General features: G+C 42.8%; 1 protein-coding gene and 1 pseudogene across 2 annotated transcripts in view; both read right to left on the reverse strand.

The window, feature by feature from the left end:
* Window positions 1–1,590: 1,590 nt before the first annotated feature.
* Window positions 1,591–27,936, reverse strand: part of LOC308152046 (Fanconi anemia core complex-associated protein 24-like) — a 29,931-nt pseudogene continuing 3,585 nt past the window's right edge. Inside the window, exons 2-4 of the transcript in view lie at window positions 15,528–15,667; window positions 1,981–2,136; window positions 1,591–1,833 (exon numbers count right to left, since the gene is read on the reverse strand). The product of the transcript in view is annotated as a Fanconi anemia core complex-associated protein 24-like (transcript). The remainder of the gene's footprint in view (window positions 1,834–1,980; window positions 2,137–15,527; window positions 15,668–27,936) is intronic.
* LOC308151751 (serine/threonine-protein kinase pim-1-like) lies at window positions 20,266–27,530 on the reverse strand (the record flags this gene model as incomplete). The annotated part of the gene is made up of 7 exons (XM_080524658.1): window positions 20,266–20,357; window positions 20,827–21,003; window positions 21,256–21,634; window positions 21,855–21,905; window positions 24,914–25,008; window positions 25,375–25,778; window positions 27,508–27,530. 7 exons carry the CDS (start codon window positions 27,528–27,530, stop codon window positions 20,266–20,268), a joined length of 1,221 nt encoding a protein of 406 aa, XP_080380784.1.

Here is a 27,936-nt window from a genome sequence, read left to right on the forward strand (position 1 = left end):
TTAATTGCCATCTTCTATCATGTGTCAACTCAGTACTCCTACTGGAGAACACAACATGCACTACCAGAACATAACAGCAGATGGCAACAGCAGGCACTGACAAGGCTATGTGTCCATCACACACGTTTTATGTAACTGCCTTTCTTTTATTCTGAAAAAGAAAAATGAAATATTTCAGCTATGACATTTACAGCTCACAGCCTCCATTTTGTAAGTTGGTCATTTGTTTCTCTCCATGGTGTCTGTCAATCATGCTGTTCCATGAACACAGTTGTTCAGCGTAAAGTGGGGTGGTGGTGGTCTAGTGGATAGTGAGTTGTACTTGGGATCGGAAGGTTGTGAGTTCAAATCCCGCCTGAAGCCACACCCCTACTAGTGTGCCCTTGGGTAAGGCACTTAGCCCTCAGTTACTCCAGGGGGAATGTCCCTGTAATTCGTAATTGTAAGTCGCTTTGGATAAAAGCGTCTGCTAAATGGCAAAATTATTTATTAATTAAAATTATTAAAGGGGTCGCAGGGTACATCCACATTTGGATCTTCAGGCTAAGCACCTGTAACTAACACAGTGGACGCTGTGCCTGACCTGTGGTGACTATGTCTTTACACATAGATATAGCCTGGGGTTATATCATTACGGTATATATGGCTATATAGCCTGGGGCTATATCATTATGGTGCACATTGTTAATCATGTTCATCTGTAGACTATGTTTCAAGCTTGGTGCAGCTCCTGTACCACTGTGTTTCTTCTCTGGTCCTTGAGGGTGACAACAAAAAAACCAAGAAATATGTGTTTAATAAACAGGTCTGTCAATAGTGTGAGATTCATAAAGAGCTTCATCATGCTGTATAGGGTAAGGCCTACAGTATAAACATATATCATACAGTATACATATCAAACCAAATCACATTTACCTATTGTTGAGGTAGTGGCGGTTGAGGTGAATCAGTTGCGATTTCTAATGGCCTGCGCATAGAAACTGTTCCGGAGCCTGTTGGACCGGGTCTGGATGCTCCGGTACCTTTCGCCAGAAGGCAACAGAGAACAGGGAGTGGCTGGGGTCTCTGATGATCTTACCACCTTCCTCTTGCACCTCGAGTAAATGTCCTGAACGGCAGGTAGTTTGCAGCCCATGACATTTCACAACTTAAATATAAAACTATTCAAACTGATAAGAGCGGTCTTTAAATTGTGTGAAATAAAGTTTATTGCTTAGACTTTTCATTGAACAACACAATACATATATTTCCTTTACGAGGAAAAAGTAATTTAAGTGAGACCAGTTTAGCAAATATTTTCTTGGTTCACCATATATTTCACGTCAGATACACACAATCACACAACACTGCCCTCTGACTCCTCTTGTATCTAAAATAAATAAGCCCCAGGCAGTCATGTTATATTGATACACCTCTACAGCCTCCTGAGGAGAGGCCGCAGTTGAACTGTTGGGACTGTTGGGACGAGCTTAAACACAACTTGTTTAATTTAACATTTTAAATATCACAATCGCTATTCCTTTCAGACCTTCAACAACTCCCAACTTTTGGGTCCCCTTTAACAGCATTGACACTCGGCTGTACCGTAAATCAAACCAACGGATTGTGGAAGAAGTTATGGATGTGCTGGGCTGCAGCCTGGCCCACCAGGGGCTCTAGTTCATGGGTCCCAGCGTTGCACAGCTGGTGGACGTTGGAGAAGTTCTGGAGCAGAGCCATGGCTTTGACCTTCCCCACCCCCGGGATCTGCTGCACCAGGGCCAGGACCACAGGGTCCAACAACCGAGACACACTCTTCCTGCGGAACGGGTTCTCTTTACTCTCTCCATGCACCTGCAGAAAACACCCGCGGAAGTAACCAAAAATCACCAATTATTCAGCCACTGAAAGTCATTCATTATTACTCTTTACTTGTTTTCTTATACGGGGGAAGTAAAGTAGCCTATACTTTGGTAAAAAAAAAAAAAGAGTATGACTTACTATCTGAGAAATGAGTTGGGAGGCTTCTGTTTGACTGCCAACAGGTAGCAGTGTCAGACCGAGTTCAAACACCACAAACTTCTGCATGGCAGGGAAGTACTGCTCACTGATTCTGGTCTTCTCCACTAACACGATCCCCCCGAGACTGCTGTTGGCCTTCAAAACAGGGCAAAGAGACATGAGAGAGACATAATAAGACCACCACTAATGAAAAGCAGTCTGAGTGCAGGGTATATACAGGAATATTGAGGTTAATTTCAATACCTTTCTAAGACTTTTTAAAGACCTTGTCAATATTTTTCCAGACCTCACCGCCACTTCGAGCTGTAACCGTTTACATCAGTGACACCTTTAACTTAACAGTTTTAGTTTGCAATGGACTAGACCACTATCATACAACAGAATTTCCGGTTCATCTTAGTTTTTGAATAAAACGAATAAATTCATGAACTTTTACTAAAAGTTTTTAGGACGCAAACTCTTTGGACAGAGTCTAATTCAGAAAAATATCTACAAAATTCAAGACCTCATAAAATCGAGATAACACTTTTTAATACTTATTAAGGGTCTTGATTTTCCCAAAATTGATTTATCAACTTTTAATACTTTTCAAGACACCGCGGATACCCTGTATTCATAAGCACACACTCTCTGTTTATACTGGGACAGCTCAAAAGAGAAATAGCTGGTTCATTACCATCATCTCTGAGTTGTACTTGATCTTCTGGTCGGCCAGGGCCCCGTTCCACTAAGCGAGATTATCTTCTAAGCCTCGATAAAGTTAGCTTGCGCTCGGTTCCATCAATGTGGCTCAAATAATTCGCTGCTTGGTTGAGCTCCTTCTGAGTCAGATATAATTAGCCTGGTCGCGAGCAGGCTAAAACACTGGCTAAAGTAATACGTGCGTCAAAAAAGGCTCACAGGCGGAAACTACATCCCGAACGACAGTTCCTCTTTTAGGAAATATTAGTTCCCACTTCACACGAGATAGATAGATGGATAGGTTGACTGTGTGATAGATAGATAACTTGATATTTTGAAAGTGTGATCGATCGATAGATAGATCAATAAATAAAAGAGTGTAAAAAACAAAAAAAAGGTAATTCTCTCAATTTGCATTGCTGTCATCACAGCGGTCTGGCTGGCGCAGTGGTTAAGGCAGCCAGCTAGAGTTCCAAAGGTTGCGTGTTCGAGATTTGACTAAGTGATTTTTTTTTTTTTACATTTAACCGAAGATTTCATGCAAAGGCTTCAAACACCATTGTAATCGTGTCAGTTCTTGTAAATTAGCCTGCACCATAATTTTATAGCCTACATACTTTTTTAGATGAGATTTTAGATTAGATTCAGACAACGAAATGCAGTAAAAAGTGTGTCTGAAGTGGGATTTGAACCACGTCTAAAAATGACGAAAGAATCCTATGGCAGCGGTCGATACCACGAGGCCATTGTGGCGATATGACAGTTTGTAGCCTGCTGCTGATATCACCACAGTAGTAATATTCATTTATTAAAATATGAACATATAACAATAACTGGGGCTAGTATGACCTACGCATTTAATCGGTCAGCAATTTCTTGCCAAACCATTTCCCTCGCCTTGTTAATTGCGGCAGTATTGCACTATTTTACATCTTATTTTTCCGTCTTCATAAAGATCAATAATTCGGAATGCTGCGCAAATGTAGGACCCCTGCAGAGTGGAGTATCTTCATTTCGACAGATCGACTCTTCGGGGCTCTTTATGTCGGCGTGCACGCGCCCATATCGAAGATTTGTAAGCCTGTCTTCTGTGAACACTGATGACACAAGCCTGATCCTCGTTCGAGGAATCACCTGAGGCTTGAATTCCAATCCCGAGTTGCCTGATCGCCTGATTTATTTCAATCGCCGATATACTGATCCACCTTTAGTGGAACGGCCCCCAGGGGCCCATTCCACTAAGCTCGATTATCTTCTAAGCCTCGATAAAGTTCTAAGCCTCGATAATGTTAGCTTGCGTTCGGTTCCATCAATGTGGCTCAAATAATTCGCTGCTTGGTTGAGCTCCTTCTGAGTCAGATATAATTAGCCTAGCCTGGTCGTAAGACGCGCGTCAAAAAAGGCTCACAGGCGGAAACTACATCCCGAACGACAGTTCCTCTTTTAGGAAATATTAGTTCCCACTTCACACGAGATAGATAGATGGATAGGTTGACTGTGTGATAGATAGATAATTTGATAATTTGAAAGTGTGATCGATCGATAGTTTGATTGTGTGATAGATAACTTGATATTTTGAAAGTGTGATAGATAGATCGATAGATCAATAAATAAAAGAGTGTAAAAAAAAAAGAGGTCATTGTCTCAACTTGCATTGCTGTCATCACAGCGGTCTGGCTGGCGCAGTGGTTAAAGCAGCCAGCTAGAGTTCCAAAGGTTGCGAGTTTGAGACTTGACTAAGCCATTATTTTTATTTTTTTACATTTAACCGAAGATTTCATGCAAAGGCTTCAAACACCATTGTAATCGTGTCAGTTCTTGTAAATTAGCCTGCACCATAATTTTATAGCCTACATACTTTTTTAGATTCAGATTCAGATTCAGATAACGTTTATTGCCTGAGGTTGTCTAAAACTCAGGACATTTTTAAGCGTGACCTCAAAACCTACTTATTCAATGTCGCCTTTTGATACTACGGGAGACATTGGACATTATAGAACTAGGATCACTAGGCCATTACACCATACTCGTGTTTTGAGATTTGTGTTGACAGGAAAATGGACCCGGGTGCTGATGAGGCACTCTCAGCTCCAAATAGCACCTAGAGCAGTACTGGAACCGGTACAAGGGTGTACCAGGACCACCATCAGGTTGTATTGCTGTCATCTTTATTGTCTTTATTGTGTTGTTGCATCATAACTATGCCTAAGATTCTCTTTTGGCAGGACCTGTGACCATCCGGATGCAGAACGATGCAAATATAACACTAAATTTATGGACAGAGTGTACGCCGATAATATGCAAGGAATTTTTCCTGGATACATGGTGTACAGGTTTTTGCCCTTGCTTGCTTGCTTTGTGCCGGTGGTCCTTGGCCTCCCCTTGGGGACCGCTGGGTACTGGTAGGCAAACTGGCTAGTAGTCGCTCTATTGGTAGAGGGCTGCAAGGGAATTTTTTCCTGGCTACATAGTATACAGGTTTTTTACTTTTGCCTGCTCGCGGCTCTGTCAGTATTGATTGATTGACTGATTGACTGAACATTTTCATTGTGTGAAGCGCATTGAGTTGCATCTTGTAAGAAATGCGCTATACAAATAAAATTTGATTTGATTTGATTTGATTATTGCCATTATGCTTGACACATATAGGAATTTGCTTTGGCATTACAGAAGGTGCATTTATGCTTTTTTCACATATATATGAACAAAACAAGTACAATACAAATGCAAAAACAGGACAACACAGGACAGACAGTGCATGGATAGTGCTGTATATAAAGTGCAGTGCAGAGTTATTCAAGGTCTAGTGCATGTTCAGTCCTGGGCAGACTTGGAGGCGGGGGGGAGGGGGAAGCCAGAGTCATTTAGCAGCCTGGCGGCTGAGGGGAAGAAACTGAGCCTGTGGCGGGCCTTCAATGCCTTAGGCAGCCGCAACCTTCTTCCAGAGGGAAGCAGGGTGAGGAGGCTGTGGCCGGGGTGGAAGGGGTCGGCCATGATCTTTCTTGCCCTCCTCAGAGCCCTGGTGTCATGCAAGGAGTTGAGGGAGGGCAAGGGACAGCCGATCACCCTCTCTGCTGAACGTATCACCCGCTGCAACTTGGCCTTGTCCTTGGTCGTTGCAGCAGGGAACCAGGTGATGATGGAGTGGGTGAGGATGGACTCAATGATGGCCGTGTAAAACTGGACCATCATGGACCTCGGCAGCCTGAATTTCCTCAGCTGCCGGAGGAAGAACATCCTCTTCTGGGCCTTCTTCGTGAGGGCCTTGGTGTTCCGCTCCCACTTAAGGTCCCGGGAGATGGTCATGCCTAGAAAGCGGCATGACTCCACGGAGGCCACCGGGGTACCTCCCAGCTTGATGGGAGGGGGCAGGGCTGCTTTCCTACGGAAGTCCACCACCATCTCCACTGTTTTTAGAGCGTTTAGCTCCAGATTGTTACAACTGCACCAGCTCTGCAGCCCCTCGATCTCACCCCTGTAGGCAGATTCGTCCCCCCTGGAGATGAGGCCCACCAGGGTGGTGTCGTCTGCAAACTTCAGGAGCTTGACCGAGGGGTGGCGGGAGACACAGCTGTTGGTGTATAGGGAGAATAGTGCTGGGGACAGAACGCAGCCCTGCGGGGAGCCCGTGCTGGTGGACCTGGAGCTGGAAATGCTCTTCCCCAGCTTCACCCGCTGAGACCTGTCAGTCAGGAAGTCCGTGATCCACCTGCAGGTGGAGTCCGGCACCTGCAGCAGGGATAGCTGGTGCTCCAGGATGAGTGGGAGGATCGTGTTGAAGGCCGAGCTGAAGTCCACGAACAGGATCCTGGCGTAGTTGCCTGCAGTGTCTAGGTGTTCTAGTGCGTAGTGCAGAGCCATGTTCACGGCGTCCTCCGTGGATCTATTGGCTCTGTACGCGAACTGCAGGGGGTCCAGCACAGGATCCGTGATGAGCTTCAGGTAGGCCAGGACAAGGCGCTCCAGGACCTTCATGACAACAGAGGTCAGAGCGACGGGTCTGTAATCGTTAAGGCCTGTGACCTTGGCCTTCTTGGGGACGGGGATGATGGTTGACGCCTTGAAGCACGCTGGGACGTGACACAGCTCCAGCGAGGCGTTGAAGATGTGGGTAAACACCGGGGCCAGCTGGTCGGCGCAGTGCTTCAGGACAGAGGGAGAGACGGAATCCGGACCAGCTGCCTTCCGGGGATTGCGACCAGGCTAAAACACAGGCTATGGTAAAGGCCAATGCACACAGCGTGCGATTTCTGTTGCGCGTCAACATTCCATTTTGAAGTTTGAATGGAAGTCTATGAGAACATCGCATTTCAACACACACGGGCCCCGATTTTAATCGCACGGCGAAAATTCGATTCCATTCATTTTGAATGGGGAAAAAGCACAAATTTGACGGTGCGACAAAACTCGCACGCCGTGTGCTTTGTCCCATTCAAAATGAATGGAATCGAATTTTCGCCGTGCGATTAAAATCGGGGCCGTGTGTGTTGAAATGCGATGTTCTCATAGACTTCCATTCAAACTTCAAAATGGAATGTTGACGCGCAACAGAAATCGCACGCTGTGTGCAGAGCCCTTAAGACGCGCGTCAAAAAAGGCTCACAGGCGGAAACTAAACCCCGAACGACAGTTCCTCATGTGTCTTTTAGGAAATATTAGTTCCCACTTCACACGAGATAGATAGATTAGATAGTTTGACTGTGTGATAGATAGATAATTTGATATTTTGAAAGTGTGATCGATCGATAGATAGTTTGATTGTGTGATAGATAACTTGATATTTTGAAAGTGTGATAGATAGATCGATAGATCAATAAAGAAAAGAGTGTAAAAAAAAAAAGTAATTGTGTCATTTTGCATTGCTATTATCACAGCGGTCTGGCTGGCGTAGTGGTTAAGGCAGCCGGCTGGAGTTCCAAAGGTTGTGTGTTCGAGACTTGACTAAGTGATTTTTTTTTTTTTTTTTTTACATTTAACCGAAGATTTCATGCAAAGGCTTCAAACACCATTGTAATCGTGTCAGTTCTTGTAAATTAGCCTGCACCATAATTTTATAGCCTACATACTTTTTTAGATGAGATTTTAGATTAGATTCAGACAACGAAATGCAGTAAAAAGTGCGTCTGAAGAGGGATTTGAACCACCGATATAAAATGACAAATAAATCCTGTGGCAGCGGTCGATACCACTAGGCCATTGTGGCGATATGACGGATTGTAGCCTGCTGCGGATATCACCACACTAGTAATATTCATTTATTAAAATATGAACATATATAACAATAACTGGGGCTAGTATGACCTACGCATTTAATCGGTCAGCAATTTCTTGCCAAACCATTTCCCTCGCCTTGTTAATTGCGGCAGTATTGCACTATTTTACATCTTATTTTTCCGTCTTCATAAAAATCAATAATTCGGAATGCTGCGCAAATGTAGTACCCCTGCAGAGTGGAGTATCTTCATTTCGACAGATCGACTCTTCGGGGCTCTTTATGTCTGCGTGCACGCGCCCATATCGAAGATTTGTAAGCCTGTCTTCTGTGAACACTGATGACACAAGGCTGATCCTCGTTCGAGGAATCACCTGAGGCTTGAATTCCAATCTCGAGTTGCCTGATCGCCGCATTTATTTATATCGCCGCTATACTGATCCACCTTTAGTGGAATGGCCCCTATGGGCGCGTGCACGCAGACATAAAGAGCCCAGAAGAGTCGATCTGTCTAAATGAAGATACTCCACTCTGCAGGGGTACTACATTTGCGCAGCATTCCCGAATTATTGATCTTTATGAAGACGGAAAAATAAGATGTAAAATAGTGCAATACTTCCGCAATTAACAAGGCGAGGGAAATGGTTTGGCAAGAAATTGCTGACCGATTAAATGCGTAGGTCATACTAGCCCCAGTTATTGGTTCATATTTTAATAAATGAATATTACTACTGTGGTGATATCAGCAGCAGGCTACAAACCGTCATATCGCCACAATGGCCTAGTGGTACCAACCGCTGCCACAGGATTTATTCATCATTTTTAGACGTGGTTCGAATCCCACTTCAGACGCACTTTTTACTGCATTTCGTTGTCTGAATCTAATCTAAAATCTCATCTAAAAAAGTATGTAGGCTATAAAATGATGGTGCAGGCTAATTTACAAGAACTGACACGATTACAATGGTGTTTGAAGCCTTTGCATGAAATCTTCGGTTAAATGTAAAAAAAAAAATATATATACTTAATCAAGTCTCGAACTCGCAACCTTTGGGACTCCAGCCGGCTGCCTTAACCACTGCGCCAACCAGACCGCTGAGATAACAGCAATGCAAGTTGATAGACATACCTATTAATTTTATTTTATTTTTTACACTTTTTAATTTATGTATCCATCGATCTATCTATCTATCTATCACACTTTCAAAATATCTAGTTATCTATCACACAATCAAACTATCTATCGATCGATCACACTTTCAAATGATCAAATTATCTATCTATCACACAGTCAAACTATCTAATCTATCTATCTCGTGTGAAGTGGGAACTAATATTTCCTAAAGAGGAACTGTCGTTCGGGATGTAGTTTCCGCCTGTGAGCCTTTTTTGACGCGCGTCTTACCATAGCCTGTGTTTTAGCCTGGTCGCGACCAGGCTAATTATATCTGACTCAGAAGGAGCTCAACCAAGCAGCGAATTATTTGAGCCACATTGATGGCACCGAACGCAAGCTAACATTTTCGAGGCTTAGAACTTTATTGAGGCTTAGAACTTTATCGAGCTTTTTTTGTGTGTGTTTGTTTGGTTTTTTTGGTTAATATTTTTATTGAGTTTCACAGAGACATGTACACAACAGGACATAACAACAACAACTAGTATCCGTGGGGGAGGTTATTGTCCCATTAATAGTAGAAAACTAGTTTTGCACTTTGTTATGCAGTACATTGTCCATAAACAATAACAGAAAATGTTCTTTCTCTTTTTTTTTTTTTTTTACAAACTCACAAACAAAAAACAAAGACAAACAAAACAAAACAAAAACAAAAAAACAGGGGGGGAGGAGGCCATGGGGCCATTCCACTAAAGGTGGATCAGTATAGCGGCGCTATAAATAAATGCGGCGCTCAGGCAACTCGAGATTGCAATTCAAGCCTCAGGTGATTCCTCGAACGAGGATCAGCCTTGTGTGATGAGTGTTCACAGAAGACAGGCTTACAAATCTTCGATATGGGCGCGTGCACGCAGACATAAAAAGCCCAGAAGAGTCGATCTGTCGAAATGAAGATACTCCACTCTGCAGGGGTACTACATTTGCGCAGCATTCCGAATTATTGATTTTTATGAAGACGGAAAAATAAGATGTAAAATAGTGCAATACTGCCGCAATTAACAAGGCGAGGGAAATGGTTTGGCAAGAAATTGCTGACCGATTAAATGCGTAGGTCATACTAGCCCCAGTTATTGTTATATGTTCATATTTTAATAAATGAATATTACTACTGTGGTGATATCAGCAGCAGGCTACAAACCGTCATATCGCCACAATGGCCTAGTGGTATCGACCGCTGCCACAGGATTTATTCATAATTTTTAGACGTGGTTCGAATCCCTCTTCAGACACACTTTTTACTGCATTTCGTTGTCTGAATCTAATCTAAAATCTCATCTAAAATATAGTAATAGTAAGTATATAGGCTATAAAATGATGGTGCAGGCTAATTTACAAGAACTGACACGATTACAATGGTGTTTAAAGCCTTTCTGCGTAAATTATGTTCTTAAACTAGACCCTGGATTTGGCATAGATTATTTTTTCTTACGATTACTGATGGATAGATGATTCACTTAGACAGATATATATATATATATATATATATATATATATATATATGTTGTAAATCGATTTGCATGAAGGCTTCGGTTAAATGTAAAAAAAAAAAAAAGAATGACTTAGTCAAGTCTCGAACACACAACTTTTGGAACCGACGCTGGCTGCCTTAACCACTACGCCAGCCAGACGCTGAGATGACAGCAATGCAAGTTGACATAATTACTTTTGGTTTTTTTTACACTCTTTTCTTTATTGATCTATCTATCACACTTTCAAAATATCAAGTTATCTATCACACAATCAAACTATCTATCGATCGATCACACTTTCAAAATATCCAATTATCTATCTATCACACAGTCAACCTATCCATCTATCTATCTCGTGTGAAGTGGGAACTAATATTTCCTAAAAGACACATGAGGAACTGTCGTTCGGGGTTTAGTTTCCGCCTGTGAGCCTTTTTTGACGTGCGTCTTGCCATAAGCCTGTGTTTTAGCCTGGTCACGAGCAGGCTAATTATAGCTGACTCAGAAGGAGCTCAACCAAGCAGCGAATTATTTGAGCCACATTGATGGCACCGAACGCAAGCTAACATTTTCGAGGCTTAAAACTTTATCGAGGCTTAGAACTTTATCGAGCTTCGTGGAATAGGGCCCTGGTCACATATCAGAAATAAACAGAAAAGAAAATGACACAACAAATGCCATAATATATGGGGGGATCACCCCCATCGGAGACAGCATCCATGTCTTACAGTCCTAAACACAGCGGCAGCACAACACCAGCACAGTAAATAATATTGTGACCATACATTGTAGATCTGTTACACATTAGTCTTGTGTACTTTCTTGAGTGTAATCCACCAAACCTTTCATTACAATGGCAGCCAGTCTGGTACCAATATAATCTAAGAACGGAGACCAAATCTTATAGAATGTCTTTATCTTACACTTAGACCTATATGTCAGATATTCCATAGGAATCATATCAAAAATTACCTTGTGCCATCCAGCTATTGTAGGCGGTTTGCAGTCTATCCAGTTCAGCAATATATTTTTCCTTGCACAAAAAGTGAGGATACACAGAAGTCTTTTGGAATGCATACTTTTAAGTTGTTTGTCTGGCAACCCAAACAATAGACACATGGGGTCCTTATCCAATGTAACATCTAGAATTAGATGAATTTTATCCACTATACCAGCGGTCGGGAACCTATGGCTCGCGAGCCATATATGGCTCTTCCGGTGACGGCATATGGCTCCCAGACAATTGGGTTGAAAAGTTGAAAAAAATAAATCAGTTTGGAACTGATTTTAAAATACTTGTGATATTGCGTAATAATACTGTGTCATTTTAAAGTAAACAGAAATTAGTTTTGAAGTTAAATTTCACGGGACTCTTCACGGGACCCATGACCCGTGACCCGTGGGTCGGGTCGGGAACCAATGTCTCGCGAGAGTGTCAGAGGTCGTTGTAAAGGTGAATAAATAAAAAACAATTTGATCAGATAGTGAACTAGCTTATACGCTTCAACCCTTGTAACGAGAAAGATGGCAAAAAGAAAAAAAGACGATGATTACCGTGCATTCCAGGCTGCGTGGACAGAGGAATTTGCATTTGTGGAGATCGCAGGACTTTTCTATGTCTAATATGCAATGATAAAATTGCATCGATGAAACGGTCAAATATAAAGCGGCACTTCGATACGCATCATGCTTCATTTGCATCGAAATATCCAGCGGGGGACAGCAGGAAAAAGGCATGCGAGGAGCTACAGCGGAGAGTGCAGACGAGTCAACAGCAACTGCGTGGGTGGACCAAGCAAGGTGACGGGAATTCCGCTAGCTTTGCGGGTGCTTTGGCAATAGTCAGGAATGGAAAGCCATTCACAGATGGCGAGTATGCCAAAACATTCATGCTTGATGTGGCCAATGAACTGTTTGATGACTTCCCAAATAAAGACAAGATAATCAAACGAATAAAAGACATGCCTCTGTCAGCAAGAACTGTTCACGATCGTAGCATCATGATGGCAAATCAAGTTGAGGAAACACAAATTAAGGACATAAACGCCGGGACATACTTTTCTCTCGCGTTAGATGAGTCAACAGATGTTAGCCATCTATCTCAGTTCAGTATATTTGCCAGGTATGCTGCAGGTGACACACTGCGTGAGGAAAGCTTGGCTGTTTTGCCAATGAAAGGGACAACCAGAGGAGAGGATTTATTCACGTCTTTCATGGAGTTTGCTAAAGAAAAAAAACTGCCGATGGATAAACTTATTTCTGTCTGTACTGATGGTGCACCCTGTATGTTGGGGAAGAACAAAGGATTTGTAGCGCTTCTCCGTGAACATGAAAAGAGAGCCATCCTATGTTTTCATTGCATCCTGCACCAGGAGGCGCTTTGCCCTCAGACGTGTGGCCAGGAGCTAGGTGAGGTGATGTCGCTGGTCATTCGAGTGGTCAACTTCATTGTTGCCCGAGCTTTAAATGATCGCCAGTTTAAAGCTCTGTTAGAAGAAGTTGGGAATCATTATCCCAGTCTGCTTTTACACAGCAACGTGCGTTGGTTGTCAAGGGGAAAGGTGCTCAGCCGTTTTGCAGCTTGCCTGAGTGAAATCCGGACTTTTCTTCAAATGAAAGGCGTCAAGCATCCTGAGCTAGACAACACTGACTGGCTCCTGCAGTTTCACTATCTCGTGGACATAACAGGCCATCTGAACCAGCTCAATGTGAAAATGCAAGGTATTGGAAATACAATCTCATCCCTTCAACAAGCAGTGTTTGCATTTGAAAGCAAGGTGGAAGTCTTTCTCAGGGACATTGAAACAGGTCGTCTTCTGCACTTTGTAACACTGCAACAATTTAGAGATGCATGCTTAGCAAGTGACTCCACTCAACATCTGGATCTCCAGCAGCTAGCTGGCTTTACGTCCAATCTCCTGCAGTCATTCAAAGCACGTTTTGGAGAATTTCGTGCGCGCACTGGTCTTTTCAAGTTCATCACTCATCCACATGAGTGTGCAGTGGACAAAATCGACCTGACATGCATCCCTGGGGTCTCTATGGGAGACTTTGAGCTGGAAGTTGCTGACCTGAAGGCATCAGACATGTGGATGAGTAAGTTCAAGACACTTAATGGAGAGTTGGAAAGTCTTGCGTGACAGCGAGCAGAGCTGGCGAGGGAACACAAGTGGACAGAAATGAAAAAACTTCAACCTGAAGACCAGCTGATTCTGAAAACTTGGAACGAGCTTCCTGTGACATACCACACAATGCAGCGTGTTAGTATTGCCGTATTGACCATGTTTGGCTCTATGTGAGCAGTCATTCTCGCATATGAGGAACATTAAGACCAACCTACGCTCACGTTTAACTGATGGAAGCCTCAACGCCTGCATGAAGCTCAACCTCACCACGTATGAACCAGACTACAAGGACATCAGCAAAACCATGCAGCACCAGAAATCGCATTAAAAGTAAGACATATTTAATTTATTATATGTTAAAAATACTATATGGCTCTCAATGAAATACATTTAGAAATATTTGGCTTTTATGGCTCTCCCAGTCAAAAAGGTTCCCGACCCCTGCACTATACCTTTCCAGTAATCATCTATATATCCAAGTCCAAACACAATGAACAAAGCTCCCAACCTCGGTAATACATTTTGTACACATTTCCGATTTGTTATGATCCATTTTATGTCTAAGTTGGGGAGTAATCTGCAAACGTTGTAGTAGTCTAAATTGCGTTTCCTACGTCCTATTACAGATTGAGATGTCGTTTGCCGATTGCCATATTAGTGACCAAGTTGCTTCATCAGTATTAATGTTCAGGTCATTATTCCAGTCTTTGGGCGTAAATGCAGGTTTGCCTTTATCATATTTCGAAAGTGCTCTATACCCAAGCCCCAGAATGCCTCTCGTCTTTCCAGCAGAGACTATCTCCTCCAGCGGAGAGGGTTGGTGACAGAGGCCAGTGTCTTTTTGGCTATTTAAAAAACTTCGTATCTGAAGGTATCTGAAAAACTCATTTCGTGGTAGGTCATATTTCTTACATAATTGGTCAAATGAAAGTAGTATTTCCGTATCATATAAATGTCCGATAGTAACCATCCCTTTGCTGTCCCACCGCTTGAAACCATTATCCGTGGCACCAGGGGAGAAGTCTATGTTGCCCCAAACTGGCGAGAGGGAGGATAGTTGACCCTCTAGACCTTCTAGTTTTCTTATGTTCCGCCAGGCTTTAATAGTTGCGTTTATAATCATATTGTCACCAATAAAAGTTTTACTCTTTTTAGGTGTGTGTTTGTTGGTATGTGTGTGTGTGTGTGTTTGTTGGTGTTGGTGTGTGTGTGTGTGTGTGTGTGTGTGTGTGTGTTTGTTGGTGTGTGTGTGTGTGTTTGTTGGTGCGTGTGTGTGTGCGTTGGTGTGTGTGTGTGTGTGTGTGTGTTTGTTGGTGTGTGTGTGTGTCTGTGTGTGTGTGTGTGTGTGTGTGTGTGTGAGAGAGTGTGTGTTTTACCTGTAACTGTCCATCTTTCTCCTGCAGTTGGTGTTGGAGTGTCTGAATGGTGGCCTCCCGGTCTCTCAGTTTAACCTCAGTGTCAGTCAGCAGGAAATCCTGCAGAGAATTCAATTCAATGACATTCAGCAATTCTTTAGTATTCCAACCAACATACTGTATACATACTGTAGTAACACATTCTAAAAAGGACACACGTCTGACCTGCAGGTTGAAGAGGGCTATGAGTTCAGCATCGTTTCCTGGCCAGTCCCCGCTGCCTTGTCCTGCAACACTGGTCCTCAGCTGGTCGATCACAGCCTCCTGCTCCATCAGTTTGATGTCCTTCTCTGCCAGAACAAGGTTCATCAAGTCCATCTCCTCCCTGGACTGTTCCAGAGCGTCCTGAAGCTTCTGAAGCTCCTGAGGGACAAAGAGAGAAAGGTCAATACAGTTAACAAACCTTTAAAATAGTAGTAGTAAACAACACAACATTGAATTTAAACTTACCTTTCTAAACCGAACAAGTTTTCTTTTGTAGTTATTTCCAGCCACAATGTCACACTCAGAGACGTACAGGATACAGCTTTTATTGGACAGATGAAAGTCAACCACGCCAAGCCAATTCTCGAAGATGATTTTCACACTTCCTAGAGTCAAAAAGTCAATGAAAGGTACAATTCTATAGGAAGAAGTTTAGCCTGCAATACATGCTACCTCATAAAGGCTTATTCTATCGTTTGTGTTGTCAGGGTCATTTGTGTCCTCCCCCCAAAAAATGTAAAGGCTAAAAAAAGTGCTTCAACAAATGAGTAGTGTTGTCTACTAGTCCAAGAGCATTAGCTCAAAATTGAGTCAAACCCGGAACAAATTTGTAACAAGCTGAATTTTTCAGGACATGTTCAGAATACCTTTAGGAATAACATACTAAAAGTCCCCGTGAATCCCCCTTGTGCTTTCTGAGATATTCAAGATGGCGTCCAAAATTGCCGCTATTTGGAGATTTTTCCATATGAATGAATGAATGAATGGTCTTTATTGTCATTGCTATAGTACAGGTACCAAACAACGAAATTTGGGAGGGGTGGCTCCCCTGGTGCTAGGAAAGAAAAAAAAACTAAAAAAACAAGAAGGGAAAGGAGCTGGTTTACATAAATAAAGGCTATGTACACTATCCACTATACTATACTGTACAGATAAGACGACTAGGGTTGTCATATTGCACATAGTGTTATTGCACATTCATTTAAAGTGTCGCAGTTTGCAGGCTTGAAATGTACACATTTGTGGAGATGGGGGCCTGTCTAATGCTATTCATTATTTTGTCTAATCACACAATGTCTTTATTGTTAGTTTTTATTTGCCACCAATCACATTTGTCAATATTGAATAAGGCTCGCTTACAACCTCAAGATCTGCCCAGTCACATTCGACCAACCCCTGTATCAAAAGGCCTCTGAGATAGTTGCTGCCTCCAGAGACTTGGACAAAGTGATGGTGCGACTTGGTGGGTTCCACCTGCTGATTTCTAGGCAGCATTGGGCAGATCATGACAGGAAGCGGGCTGGCAGAGCTGTGGGAACGGGTGTATGCCAAAGGTTCAGTGGTGCATATGCTCAAAGGTCATGCCTTCTCTCGAGCAGTGGGTGCTCACATTCTGACCTTGTTGGCCCTCATCTCTGTACTGCTAGAGAAGTCAGACTGGGCAAATCAGACTGACAAGGAACATCTGGTCAATCTGTATCAAGATATAGTTGACCAAGATGAAGATGCAACTCAGGTCAACGAAGATGAAACTCTACGAGAGTTTCAACAGTTTCTCACTCATCACCTGGAACAAGCTGCCACACAGAGCAGAACAGGAAAGTTATGGGTACAGTACATCAACCAGGTGTTCCTCATGCTCAACTTCATCAGAGCCGAAAGGACAGGCAACTGGAAGTTTCATCTTCACTGTGTGCAGGGAATGATCCCACATTTCCATGCAGCAGGTCATCTTCCATATGCCAAGTCTGCAAGACTGTACTTGCAGCAGATGAACTCCATCCAACAAGTCATGCCACCTGAGGAGTACACATTGTTCTCTTCAAAGGGGTACTTCACCATCCGTCGAGCCAACGAGTTCTGGTCTGGCAACTTCTCTGACCAGACAATTGAGCAGTTCCTGATGAGGATGCTGAAAACTAGTGGAGGGATGACCCATGGTAGAGGAATAACAGACAGCACCTTGACCAAATGGGTGCATGCACTGCCTTACTGCGTCCCTGTGTGTGATGCTTTGGAGAAGTTCACCGGTGTGCATGGTAGATCACACAAATTCATTATTCTTAAAATCAAAAACATTAAAATTCACGGATCTGGTCCACCTTCTAACAGCACAAATAATGTATAAAGCAAATAACAACCTACTCCCTAGGAATATTCAAAAATTGTTTTTTGATAGAGATGGGAGTTATAATTTGAGGGGGGAGTTAAATTTAAAACATATTTATGTACGTACAACGTTAAAACGTTTTTGTATTTCTATATGTGGAGTGAAGCTGTGGAACGGATTGAGTGTGGAGCTAAAGCGGTGTCCAAGCATGACCCAGTTCAAAAAGCGGTATAAAAAATGGTTTTCACCAGGTACGAGGAGGAAGAAGGGCTTTGATAGTTGTTGTTTTCACAGATTATTTGTTTATTTACATGATCTGTTTTCTATTGTTGGTCAATATGTAAATATGTAAATAAATGTGATTTAATTTAAAATATATATATATTATATTTATATTGAAGTCAACTGCTGTTTATTAATTATTAATCTCTGTTTATTGGAGAAGGGGTAGGATTAAATAAGCTTATGCTTCTTCCTACTCCTTTTCGGACATGTGAAGTAAATAGTGTTTTTTTTTGTTTGTTTGTTTTGTTTAGTTTTTTCTTGTTTTTGTTTTGTTTTGTTTTTTTCTTGTTTTTGTTTTGTCTTTTGTTGTTATAACTATTTCTCTCTGCACATGTTCGAAATAAATGCTTTCATTCATTCATTCATTCATTCATTCATTCATAGTCAGGGTTTGACGCTTACCTTTTCCCCAGGTAGCACTGTGCTACCATGTCAAAAAATTTAGTAGCACACCAAGAATTTCAGTAGCACAATGAAAATTGCGCAATTTTCGTATGACGACAACAAATTATCATAATCATAACATATTTAAAGAAAAGTGTTGGTATGGCTTTAAAAGCAGCATGGTCTAGCCTCCATTTACTGTTTGATTTACTTTACCTCTGAATAGGAAAGTCTTTTACGCACAGCGGAGAAAGTCAAACATTTTTACGCAACGCCAAAATGGGAGGGAACTCGGATACAACTTTAATATACAACTGAGACGAAAAATTAATATATTTTCTTGATTCGTGTTTTTTCTTCTTCTGTAAATTACATAGTTGTCGACATTTTTGTGGGTTTTGGGCTGCGACGCATTCAAGTGCTCAACGATGTTCGGTCGAGTGTCTCTCCTGTTTGTGCATCTGGTGCTGCTGAACGAGGTGACCTCGGTGGCCAGGGTGTCGAGGAAGTCGCCCCGGGGCCGCTCGTGCCTGGACCTACTGGAGGATATATATGTTTTCTTCGTCACTCTCGTCTCCAGCTGTAATGTTGACTCCACTACCCCCCTCTACCTCCTCTCTGTCTGGAACGGTGCTAACATTAGCCTTGCTAAAGTATGCCGTAATCGGATTCATTTTAACAGCGGTCTTTTTCTGACAGGATTTTCAAATGTAAATGCGAGCTTGTTGTGCTTGCGGGTCACGTGTCTTTTTTTTTTTTTTTCTGTTTTCAAAGGATTGCATTGGTTTAGATGCGCTGTGATCTTATTAACGAACATAAGATTGACTGCGCATGACAGTAGTTACGTTTTTTTTTTTTTTTTTGGTCGCACTGGTGCGATTGAATGTATTTCCAAGTCGCACAGAAATATATTCACTCGCAAATGCGACCAAAACAGTCGCACTGTCGAACCCTGTCACACCAACCGGCCTTCACACCAACCTTCAGTGGCGGCCTTCACACCAACCCCCACACTCACATAACATTTCGTCATCGCCACTTCCGCCCTGGGTCCTAGTCATAACTGCCCACTAACACAGGTGCGGATTGTGAAATGTGATAATGTACTGTTTGAACTGCGCTCTATACTGAACCTGTCTAGTCTAGCTATTCCTAACAGTATGTTTGCTTAGGGACTTTTCATTTAATTCCTATAAGGAAACCAATCAACAATGTGTTTAATGTCTGACCTTCCCACTTTCCATAGTTTCTGGGAAATGTATGCTTGACAAAATGCCAGTAACCCAACGGAAATGAACCCATCTGACAACAGTGGCAGAGTCAAATGAATATAAAATTGGGCAAACAGGGATGCACACTGAGAACCAAACCTGGAGCGTCAGTGATGCAGCTAATAGGTTGATAAAGTTGCATACAAAGGAATGTGAGCAGATTTATCACTGAGATATGGTGACATTCAGAAAAAATATTATTCTGCATAGGATGGAGAAGAAAGAGATATAATAACAATCACTAAGAACTGCAGTGAAGGGATGCTCAGGGAGGAATTTTCTTTCAAAGGAAATTTAAGTGAAACCCTTTCTGTTTTGCATACCTGTAGGGTTTCATATGTTTTGAAAGAGCTGCCAATCTTTTCATTGCAGTTTCAGGAGACGCAGTAATGTGGTGTGATTTTGATAATGTCTTTCTTGAGCAAAGCTTTCATTTGACTTTGTTCAGACATAAAACACCCGTCTTTCTCAACTCAAGTGTCTATTCACTCGGCAACACTTCTAGTACACATATCAAGTGAGTTTCAAGGCACTTGTTGGGCCACAGTAAAGGGCCAAGATTACTCTGTATGACACCCCTCATGGTTGAAACTCATTTGATTCAAATTCTAGGAATATGCCGTTTATTGTTGTTCAGCTCTCACATTCTCTCACATCCAGTCTAGACACAATCTGGCCACAGAAAGTGCATAGAGCCTATTAAATACAGCAAAGAGAGATAGAAATGTGGTCACTGTGGGCACAGTATACTGTGATGGGATTGTGATCTGATCATCGTATTTGGATACAAGTAAAAAATAGTACTAAAACAGTTTTGTTATCTGAGGTTTATCTTGTTCCTGACAAAGCAGATTGCAAATGTTTTAACCAATCTTTCCCAGAGTGGGTTTGGCTGTCTGGGCAGACCCAGGCAGACCTGGGTGTGGTCGGGCTCTCAAAGGAGCCAGGGGTGGAGCTGGATCTGCTCCAGGGTTGGCCGGTCCACTGCCTTAGTGCTCAGGCACCAGCGAATCAGCTGACGGCACTCTGTCAATGAGGAAATCAGAGCATGATTGGACAGAGACTTCTTTCATTATAAGAAGCGGTCATTGTTATCTTGTCCTCTTGTGGGTTTTGATGACTCAATATATCCTTAACCCTAACCTCATGTAATCTCACCCACCCACATTTCCTCCCTCTCAGGTTGCGTTCCAATTGTCTTTTCTCTATTACTTAAAAAAAAAAAAAAAGCATTGGAAGAGAATATCTAAAGGGCGGAACCTCAGACGAAGGAGGATATGAGGAATAGAGCACACACTATTGGGACACACAGACCACCATCTCTATCACTCCATCCCTACCTGTCCGTCTCATAACCCCCTTTTCTTAACTCTTTCATCCCCCTTCCATCCTAAGTCGAGACACTACTGATTGGTGCCTCTGGTTTTGAGGGCGGAATAGCCCTTTTCTCAGCTATGTGGAACAGACACAGTAGTTGTGGAAAGAGACTGCTCACCCGGGGAGACTCTCTTGGGGAAGCGCACACGACCCTTGACGGTCTCTCGGATGGTGCTGAAGGGCAGGAAGCCAAACACCATTTTGTAGAGGGTGACACCCACCGACCAGACTGTGGCCGGGCCGGCCAGATACCGCCTCTGGAGGAACCACTCTGGAGGGATGTACTCCAAGGTGCCTGGGAGAGGGGCGGACATAGGGGAAGATTTAAGAGGGAAGTAATTGTGTAAAAATGAAGCAAGATTAGGTAGGGTATGATTTTGCCTAATTGCTTAGACCTATCCAGTCCTTTTTGTTAAGAAGCTCTAAATATTGTATATGTCTAACCCTCAAGATCCCATCGTGAGTACATATCAACAGTTCAGTTTGTAAAACCAAACAAGGGCAATACTAAAAACCTTATCAACATGCATCCCCTGTTGTCTCTCACCTACAAAGTCCTTGTAGGGGGTATTTTTCAGCAGGACCCCGCAGCCAAAGTCAAAAAGCTTGACCTGATATGAGTCCGTCTGGATGAGCAGGTTCTCAGGCTTGATGTCACGGTGCAGGACCCCTCGCTCCCGGCAGTGGCACAGCGCCCACAGCAGCTGCACCATCACCGGCTGCGCCATCCCCTCGCCCATGGTACCCCCCCGGTCATGGCAGAAGGCAAGGAGGTCCTGGCAGGGCTCGGGGCGTTCCAGGACCATGACGTAGCGCGTGGGCTGGTCGAACCACTCCAACATCTGCAGGACATAGGGGCTCGGTGGGGCCACGTTCACCTGCTTCATCAGCGCCACCTCCAGGGGCATGGGTCCCCCTTGCCCAGGCTGTGTGTGTGATGGACCCATGAGGGGGAAAAATGTTTGTGCCGTTAGGATTCCTATGAGTATTAGCAACTATTACATTAGCAATTAGCGTTGTGCTAATAAAGGCTGACACTAGGATTGTTATTAGCATTAACTAATAGAGTGCAATCTGAAAAGCTGGTGCTATCCTGATTAAAACCCTACGAGGAGCTCTTCGGACACAGGGCCCACAAACACTCACAATGTCCAGCTCCTCCTCAGCTATGGCCTTGGACACATACTTGATGGCCACCTGTGGAATAGGAAGATCAAGTTACGGTCCTTGCTTGATAACACAATGGCTAAGTCTGTAAAGCCTTGATGCATTTACATCTGTCATTTTACAGATGCTCTTGTCCTAAAGATTGACAGTTGGTGCACCTAACAAGAGGACAAGACCGCATATAAGTGTAGGAATTAAAACCCTCGAAAAGGAAATTATTATAACATTATCGTTGCAAAATAGAGAACAGTACAAAAGTACAAAAATGGGGCTAAGAGGTTATTCCGGGAAAAGTGAAGGACTTTTTTTCAGCAGAAGGAAATGAAAGAAAAGACGTGACAGATTGAGCAGACAGACACCGGAGCACAGCAGTTACATTATCATAATAGGCCATTACCAATGAATGTTAGCACATCTGCCTTGCTGCACCATCTAAGATCTAATTCACCAATTAGAGTTTAAAACCATTGGGGTTGTGTCACATTTTCCATTTCGATAATAACAGGCTCACCTACTGTGACGAAGGAGAGACCGTGGCAGAGGAGGAAAAAGAGGGCAATTACATTGATTGACAGTCTGTTGGGGAAATTATAGTGGAGTGGTTAAACAGACATATTTGAGGGAATCATACAATTTTTGATACCCCTAGAAATGTGTGTTTGGTCGATTACTTCTCTGTTGTTACAATGCCAATTGGCATTATATAATGTCCAACTCGATGTCCAACTTGTTAGGATCATGCAGTTGTGGGATGAACAGCACAGCTAATTATGTGGGTAGCGCCCAAGTAAAATTTGCCAAAATTCTCAATTGCCAATGCTAAACAGTGTATTCTCCTGTTGGTATTCACTCTTGTTTTGAGCTCCAGGTACTGCCAATCAGGTGCTTGATTGGCAGCACCAGTGTGCATGGGAACTGCTGGGTACTGCCGAGCTAATAAGGCTACCAGGAAGCCTGCAATGACTGCCCTTCACCGTCAGGCCCGTTTGCGCTGGTGTCGGCAACACCAACAATGGAACCTGAGCATGTGGGGGATTGTCATGTTCAGTGATGAGTCCAGATTCTGTCTGTGGAAGTTGGATGGCAGGGTCAAAGTATGGAGACGACGTGCTGAACGCTATGCTGATTGTTGCACCGATCGAGTAACAGCTTTTGGTGGGGGCGGTATCTCCATCACTGGTAAAACAAGGCTATCTCAATGCAGTGGGATATCGGGATGAGATTCTGCAGCCAGTGGCGATCCCATATCTCCACAATCTGGGACCTAACTCCTTCATCCAAGATGACAATGCTCGCCCCCACAGAGTCAGGGTTATCACAGACTACCTGTATTCAAAATGGCCCCAAAATACCCTGACAAGATGTACATACTGTATGGAGCCACTACAGATTCGGTATAATTAATGATTCTACTGAATGTCATACATCAGATCTTTAGGGCTTGACCTTGTGTGGGACAGCTGTTGATTCTCTGAAGGGAACAGCAAGAGCAAAACTTGGTCAAGGAGTTTGCAGACATGCCCTTCTGGGATATTGGCATTTGGCAGGACTTCCTACGTGTGGATCACAACAAGATAGAGTTGTTTACATTCCTATCAGATGCCCTCTTCAAGGCGTTCCACCAGCCCTAATCCTAGCTCCAACCCTAAAAAAAAAGTAGATCCAAACCTAGGCCTAGCTTCAACCCTAACCCTGCTGTTGTTATAATTGATTGTTGTCTGTAAAAAATAATAATATGTGTCCTTTTAAAATCTTGATGTAAGTTATAGTGATGTGTATATATGTTGTATGCAGGGCACCCTTGAAAAAGAGACTTTGGTCTCAAAGGGAGTTAGTGGCAATTTAAGTAAAAGTATGTGTATTTTGGTCGGTAAATACTATTTTAGCTCCTCCTAGAGAAATTGTTCACATGCAGTGACATATTTTATTTCATAGCAGCTATGTGTGACATGGCTAACCTGTTTGAGTCAGATATAACACTCAAAACTCTAGAACTAACTTTTATTATGAATTACCTTTTATTATGAATTGCTCCTAGCATACATACAGTATATCTGGCTTTACTTTCCCAACTAGCTCTGTATATGACAACATCAGTGGCCCCGAGGAGCCATATCTGAGGCATTCCGTATTTTTCTCAGAGTACATGAATCTTTCTTTGTGCCAAATTTGGTGCTTTATCAAGCGATTTATTGGCTTAATCGAAATGTGGCAGCAGGACACTGGGGGCAGTTTATGACTGGTCCAGGAGGTATTTCACATGTCTGCAGACATTCATTACCTCAGCGGGATTCATCATCTCAACCCTCTCTCTCTCTTTTGTCTGCAGACATTCATTACCTCAGCGGGATTCATCATCTCAACCCTCTCTCTCTCTTTTTCTCTCTCTCTCTCACTTAAAAAATGCTCCCTCGTCCCATCAAAAATGCCTCAAAGAGCTGAGTTGCCCTCCTGTAGAGCTGGGGAAGGATGTGTGCTTGTTGAAAGAGAGTTGGGGGAGTGTCGGAGTGAGGAAGTTGACTCAAGTAGACTGTTATGTAAATGTCTTGATGTGAGGAGCTGCGGTGCCTTCATGCCATACGGTCAATTAAAATAACTGATGATTCAACAGTATCCACAAGACAGAAGGAGACTCCCTAAGATTATGAGGTCCTTTCAATGTGAGACAGTGAGACTGAGTATGTTGACAGTAATATGGCTGTTTCAGACTGTTTCAGACAGCCTGGGTACCAAACTAGTCCTACATTCAACACTACTCCATTGTTGACTTGCCAGATGGCAACAGGCTTCAGTAGACTACCACCCAGGCTAGCTTTTGATTGTTGATAACCATAAAACAAAATTAAGTGTCATTTGACCTGGGTCAAATACCTAAGCTGCCCGCCTTTATTGTGTTTGCCTGATACAATGGAAACAACTGGAAAGTGCAAACTCCAAGCTAAAGCAAGCACACACAGCTCAAATATTTTCAAGTTAATGACATTTGACCCATGAGGTTTGCTGTAAACACAGGAAGGAGGAAGGGGATGTTGTCTCACCGGCATGCCATCTGATTTGCGAGTCCCCGCATAGACTGAGCCGTAGCCCCCTTTCCCCAACAGCGGGCCCTTAGCATAAAGATTCGCCAGACGCACTGTAACAAATGGTCAGAGGTCATTAGTTCAAAGTCATGTGTCAGGCTTATTTGAAAATCATTTTTACAGACTGATGTACAGCATACCTCTAGAAACAAACAAATGGCTTGGTATTTTAGGAGAGGTAGGCCTGGGGATTTTAATTGTATATCATGAATATTATTGTGAATCACACTCAATATGGAGAGACTTGGAATAGGTTGTAGGCTGTTTACAAACAAAACAAAAGCATTGCAAACTAACAAAGAAGCAGAAATGTAGAACAAATTGGCACAGACTTATAGAATTGGTTTGCAGGTGTTCCGTTTTTAGAGTTGTCTACTAACTGTTCATAAGAGAGAGCCCACCAGAGAGAGCAACTTTACCTTTACTGTTACGGTGGCGTTTAGTGGCTTTGGGACGGACGCTGGAGGGGGATCCATGGCCCTGGCTGGTCTCCTCTGGTCCCCCCTGGTGCAGTGGCCGAGGCCCAGCCCTCTGGCCCGGGTTGAGGGCTGGGCTGTGGACCATAGGCTCCAACTGTGCCCCTGTGCCTGGAGCACAGGCCTTGGAAGTCACAGCATAGCATCTCTGGCTAACGTTGACAGGGCGCCTACGCAGGACCTTGGGAGCAGGGGGTGCCGGTGCAACAAAAGTCTCATGCAGAGTCAACTCCTCAGACCCGCTACATTCTTTGCCGGCAACAGAGGTTTTGGCGTTGTGGGATCCAGGCCTCTTCCTCTTTCGCCCTCCTCCTCCTCCCCCATTCAGAGCCTGACTCTGGTCAGAGCTGTTGGGGGCTGTGGATAACATAGAGAGTCATAATGATTAAGCACAGTAATCAGTTGCCTTAATGATATCAATGTATGAAAACAAACTTGAGTAATTGCTGTTTAATACACAGACGGTCAAACTATATATATATATATAATATATATAATACTGTATATATATGCAGTATATATATAATCCGATTTAAAAAGTGTCTATTATACAAGCTACAATCTGAAAGAGTTTACCTGGAGAAACATTTGTGTAATCAACATTACGTGTAATCATGGTTGAATTCTATCCTTCAGCCAAGGTTTTGTGCTGGCTGAAACGGATACTTCAAACCAGATATGCATCCCACTGCGTTTGCTCTGACGTAATTTGCAATTTGCGTGTCACAAACCATTGTGACACGCGCAGTCATCCTATTTCTGTGCCATACTTTTATGAATACATTTTGTCGAAAGCCTATGCCAATATAATGACAGCATTTTAACTTTTGAACATTTGAACAGTGCCTTGAAATGAGGAATAGGCCTAGCTAAAATTGTGTTTTACTGAACATTTTGAAACTAAACAAGAATGTAGAATTCTTATCAAAAAAACAAAAACATGTTGTCAGAGCGATTGATAACAATTAATTGAAAAGCCATTTAAATGTGCCGATTTTGCAATTCAATCGCTCTTCTATATATCGCCAGGTATAAACACACACCCGTTACATTAATCGTTATGTTACATGACTCCAGTCGAGAGCGCAAAGTTCTCCCATGAGATCCTGAGATTAACCATTCCCCCAGTAGCGTAAAAAAAAAAACATCTACGGGACGGGAGGGGAGGGGTATTAGAAGAAATTATTCGTTATAACCTACTCTGTGACGCCATGTGCCAACAAAGAGAGAGAGAGGGCCTGTGTATGTATGTAATGTGGCATTCAAGCTTTTCAAATGTTGTCTTCAAATGACACACACACACACACACACACACACACACACACACACACACACACACACACGCACACACACACACGCCATCAAACGAATAGACACTTCTAAGAACCAATTGAACACTGATGTGCTCAATGGAAAACACTATGATGAGCGAAAAATGATACTATGATAAGAATATTCAGATTCAGATTCAGATTCAATTTAATGTCATGGGCATAGTACGTACAGTGACAACGAAATGCATTTGGCATCCAGCCATAGCATAGTGCAAGCCATAGGTGTGTACAGATATACAGACAGAGGCAAGGTATGTACAGACAGTAGGATGTGCAATAGTGCATAGTGCAAGCCATAGGTATACATGAGGTATATTATATGTACAGCAACCCTGATGCTTCAGAAGCTATATCACCACATGCTTCCCCCATTGCTTGTAGGAGGGGTATGAACTCATGGGGTCTGAGTTCATACTGAGTTCATAGCTCTAATAACCTATATTTGGACCAAAATTGCCCTCATCTCATACATTTAACTGAAATGATACTGACAGTGTACTGTAAGTTAACTTTACTTGAAGTTAATGTTAATTAGCTGTAGCGAGCTAACTAGGTCATCCACGCAGTGATTAGCTAGAGCTAAACCACACAATGTTGGCTAGGTAGCCTACATGTTATGGACCCCAAAAGAAGGTCTGTGAATGATTTTTTTTATTTTTATTTTTACTTTGTGACTAGCTGTCGCCCTTTTTTGTCACTCTCCTCGTTCTTTACTTTTACTTTTCTCTTTTGAGACCCTTACCTGACTTTGGCGTTGCCCACCATGACCACACCACCCCCATCCTTGTCAGACTATTCGCGGTAACGTTCCTCTCGCGCGCGGTGGACTGAACCATGCAATGAATAAATAGAGGGGTAAATAATAAGGCTTAATTTTGTCAAACATAGAGAAACAAAACTCCAGTTTGTTTCTTTTGTAACTTTTTTTAATACATAGAATTATAAGTCGGCTACATTAACTTCCTTATGATAATAATAATATTATTATAAATATAGTATATTTTTAAAAAGATTCTCTTGGGCCCCTGTCAGTGCTGGGCCCTTATGCGGGATACACACATAAGGAGTTTTTGGCCGGTTTTGGCACGATTTTCGGATGTCTGAAAACGACAGAAAACGCCCGGTTATCAGATGGATCTTAACATTTTCCTATAACAAAATCCTGGGGTGT

This window comes from Nansenia antarctica (assembly GCF_963989245.1).
Source record: "Nansenia antarctica genome assembly, chromosome: 2".
NCBI lineage: Eukaryota > Metazoa > Chordata > Actinopteri > Argentiniformes > Microstomatidae > Nansenia > Nansenia antarctica.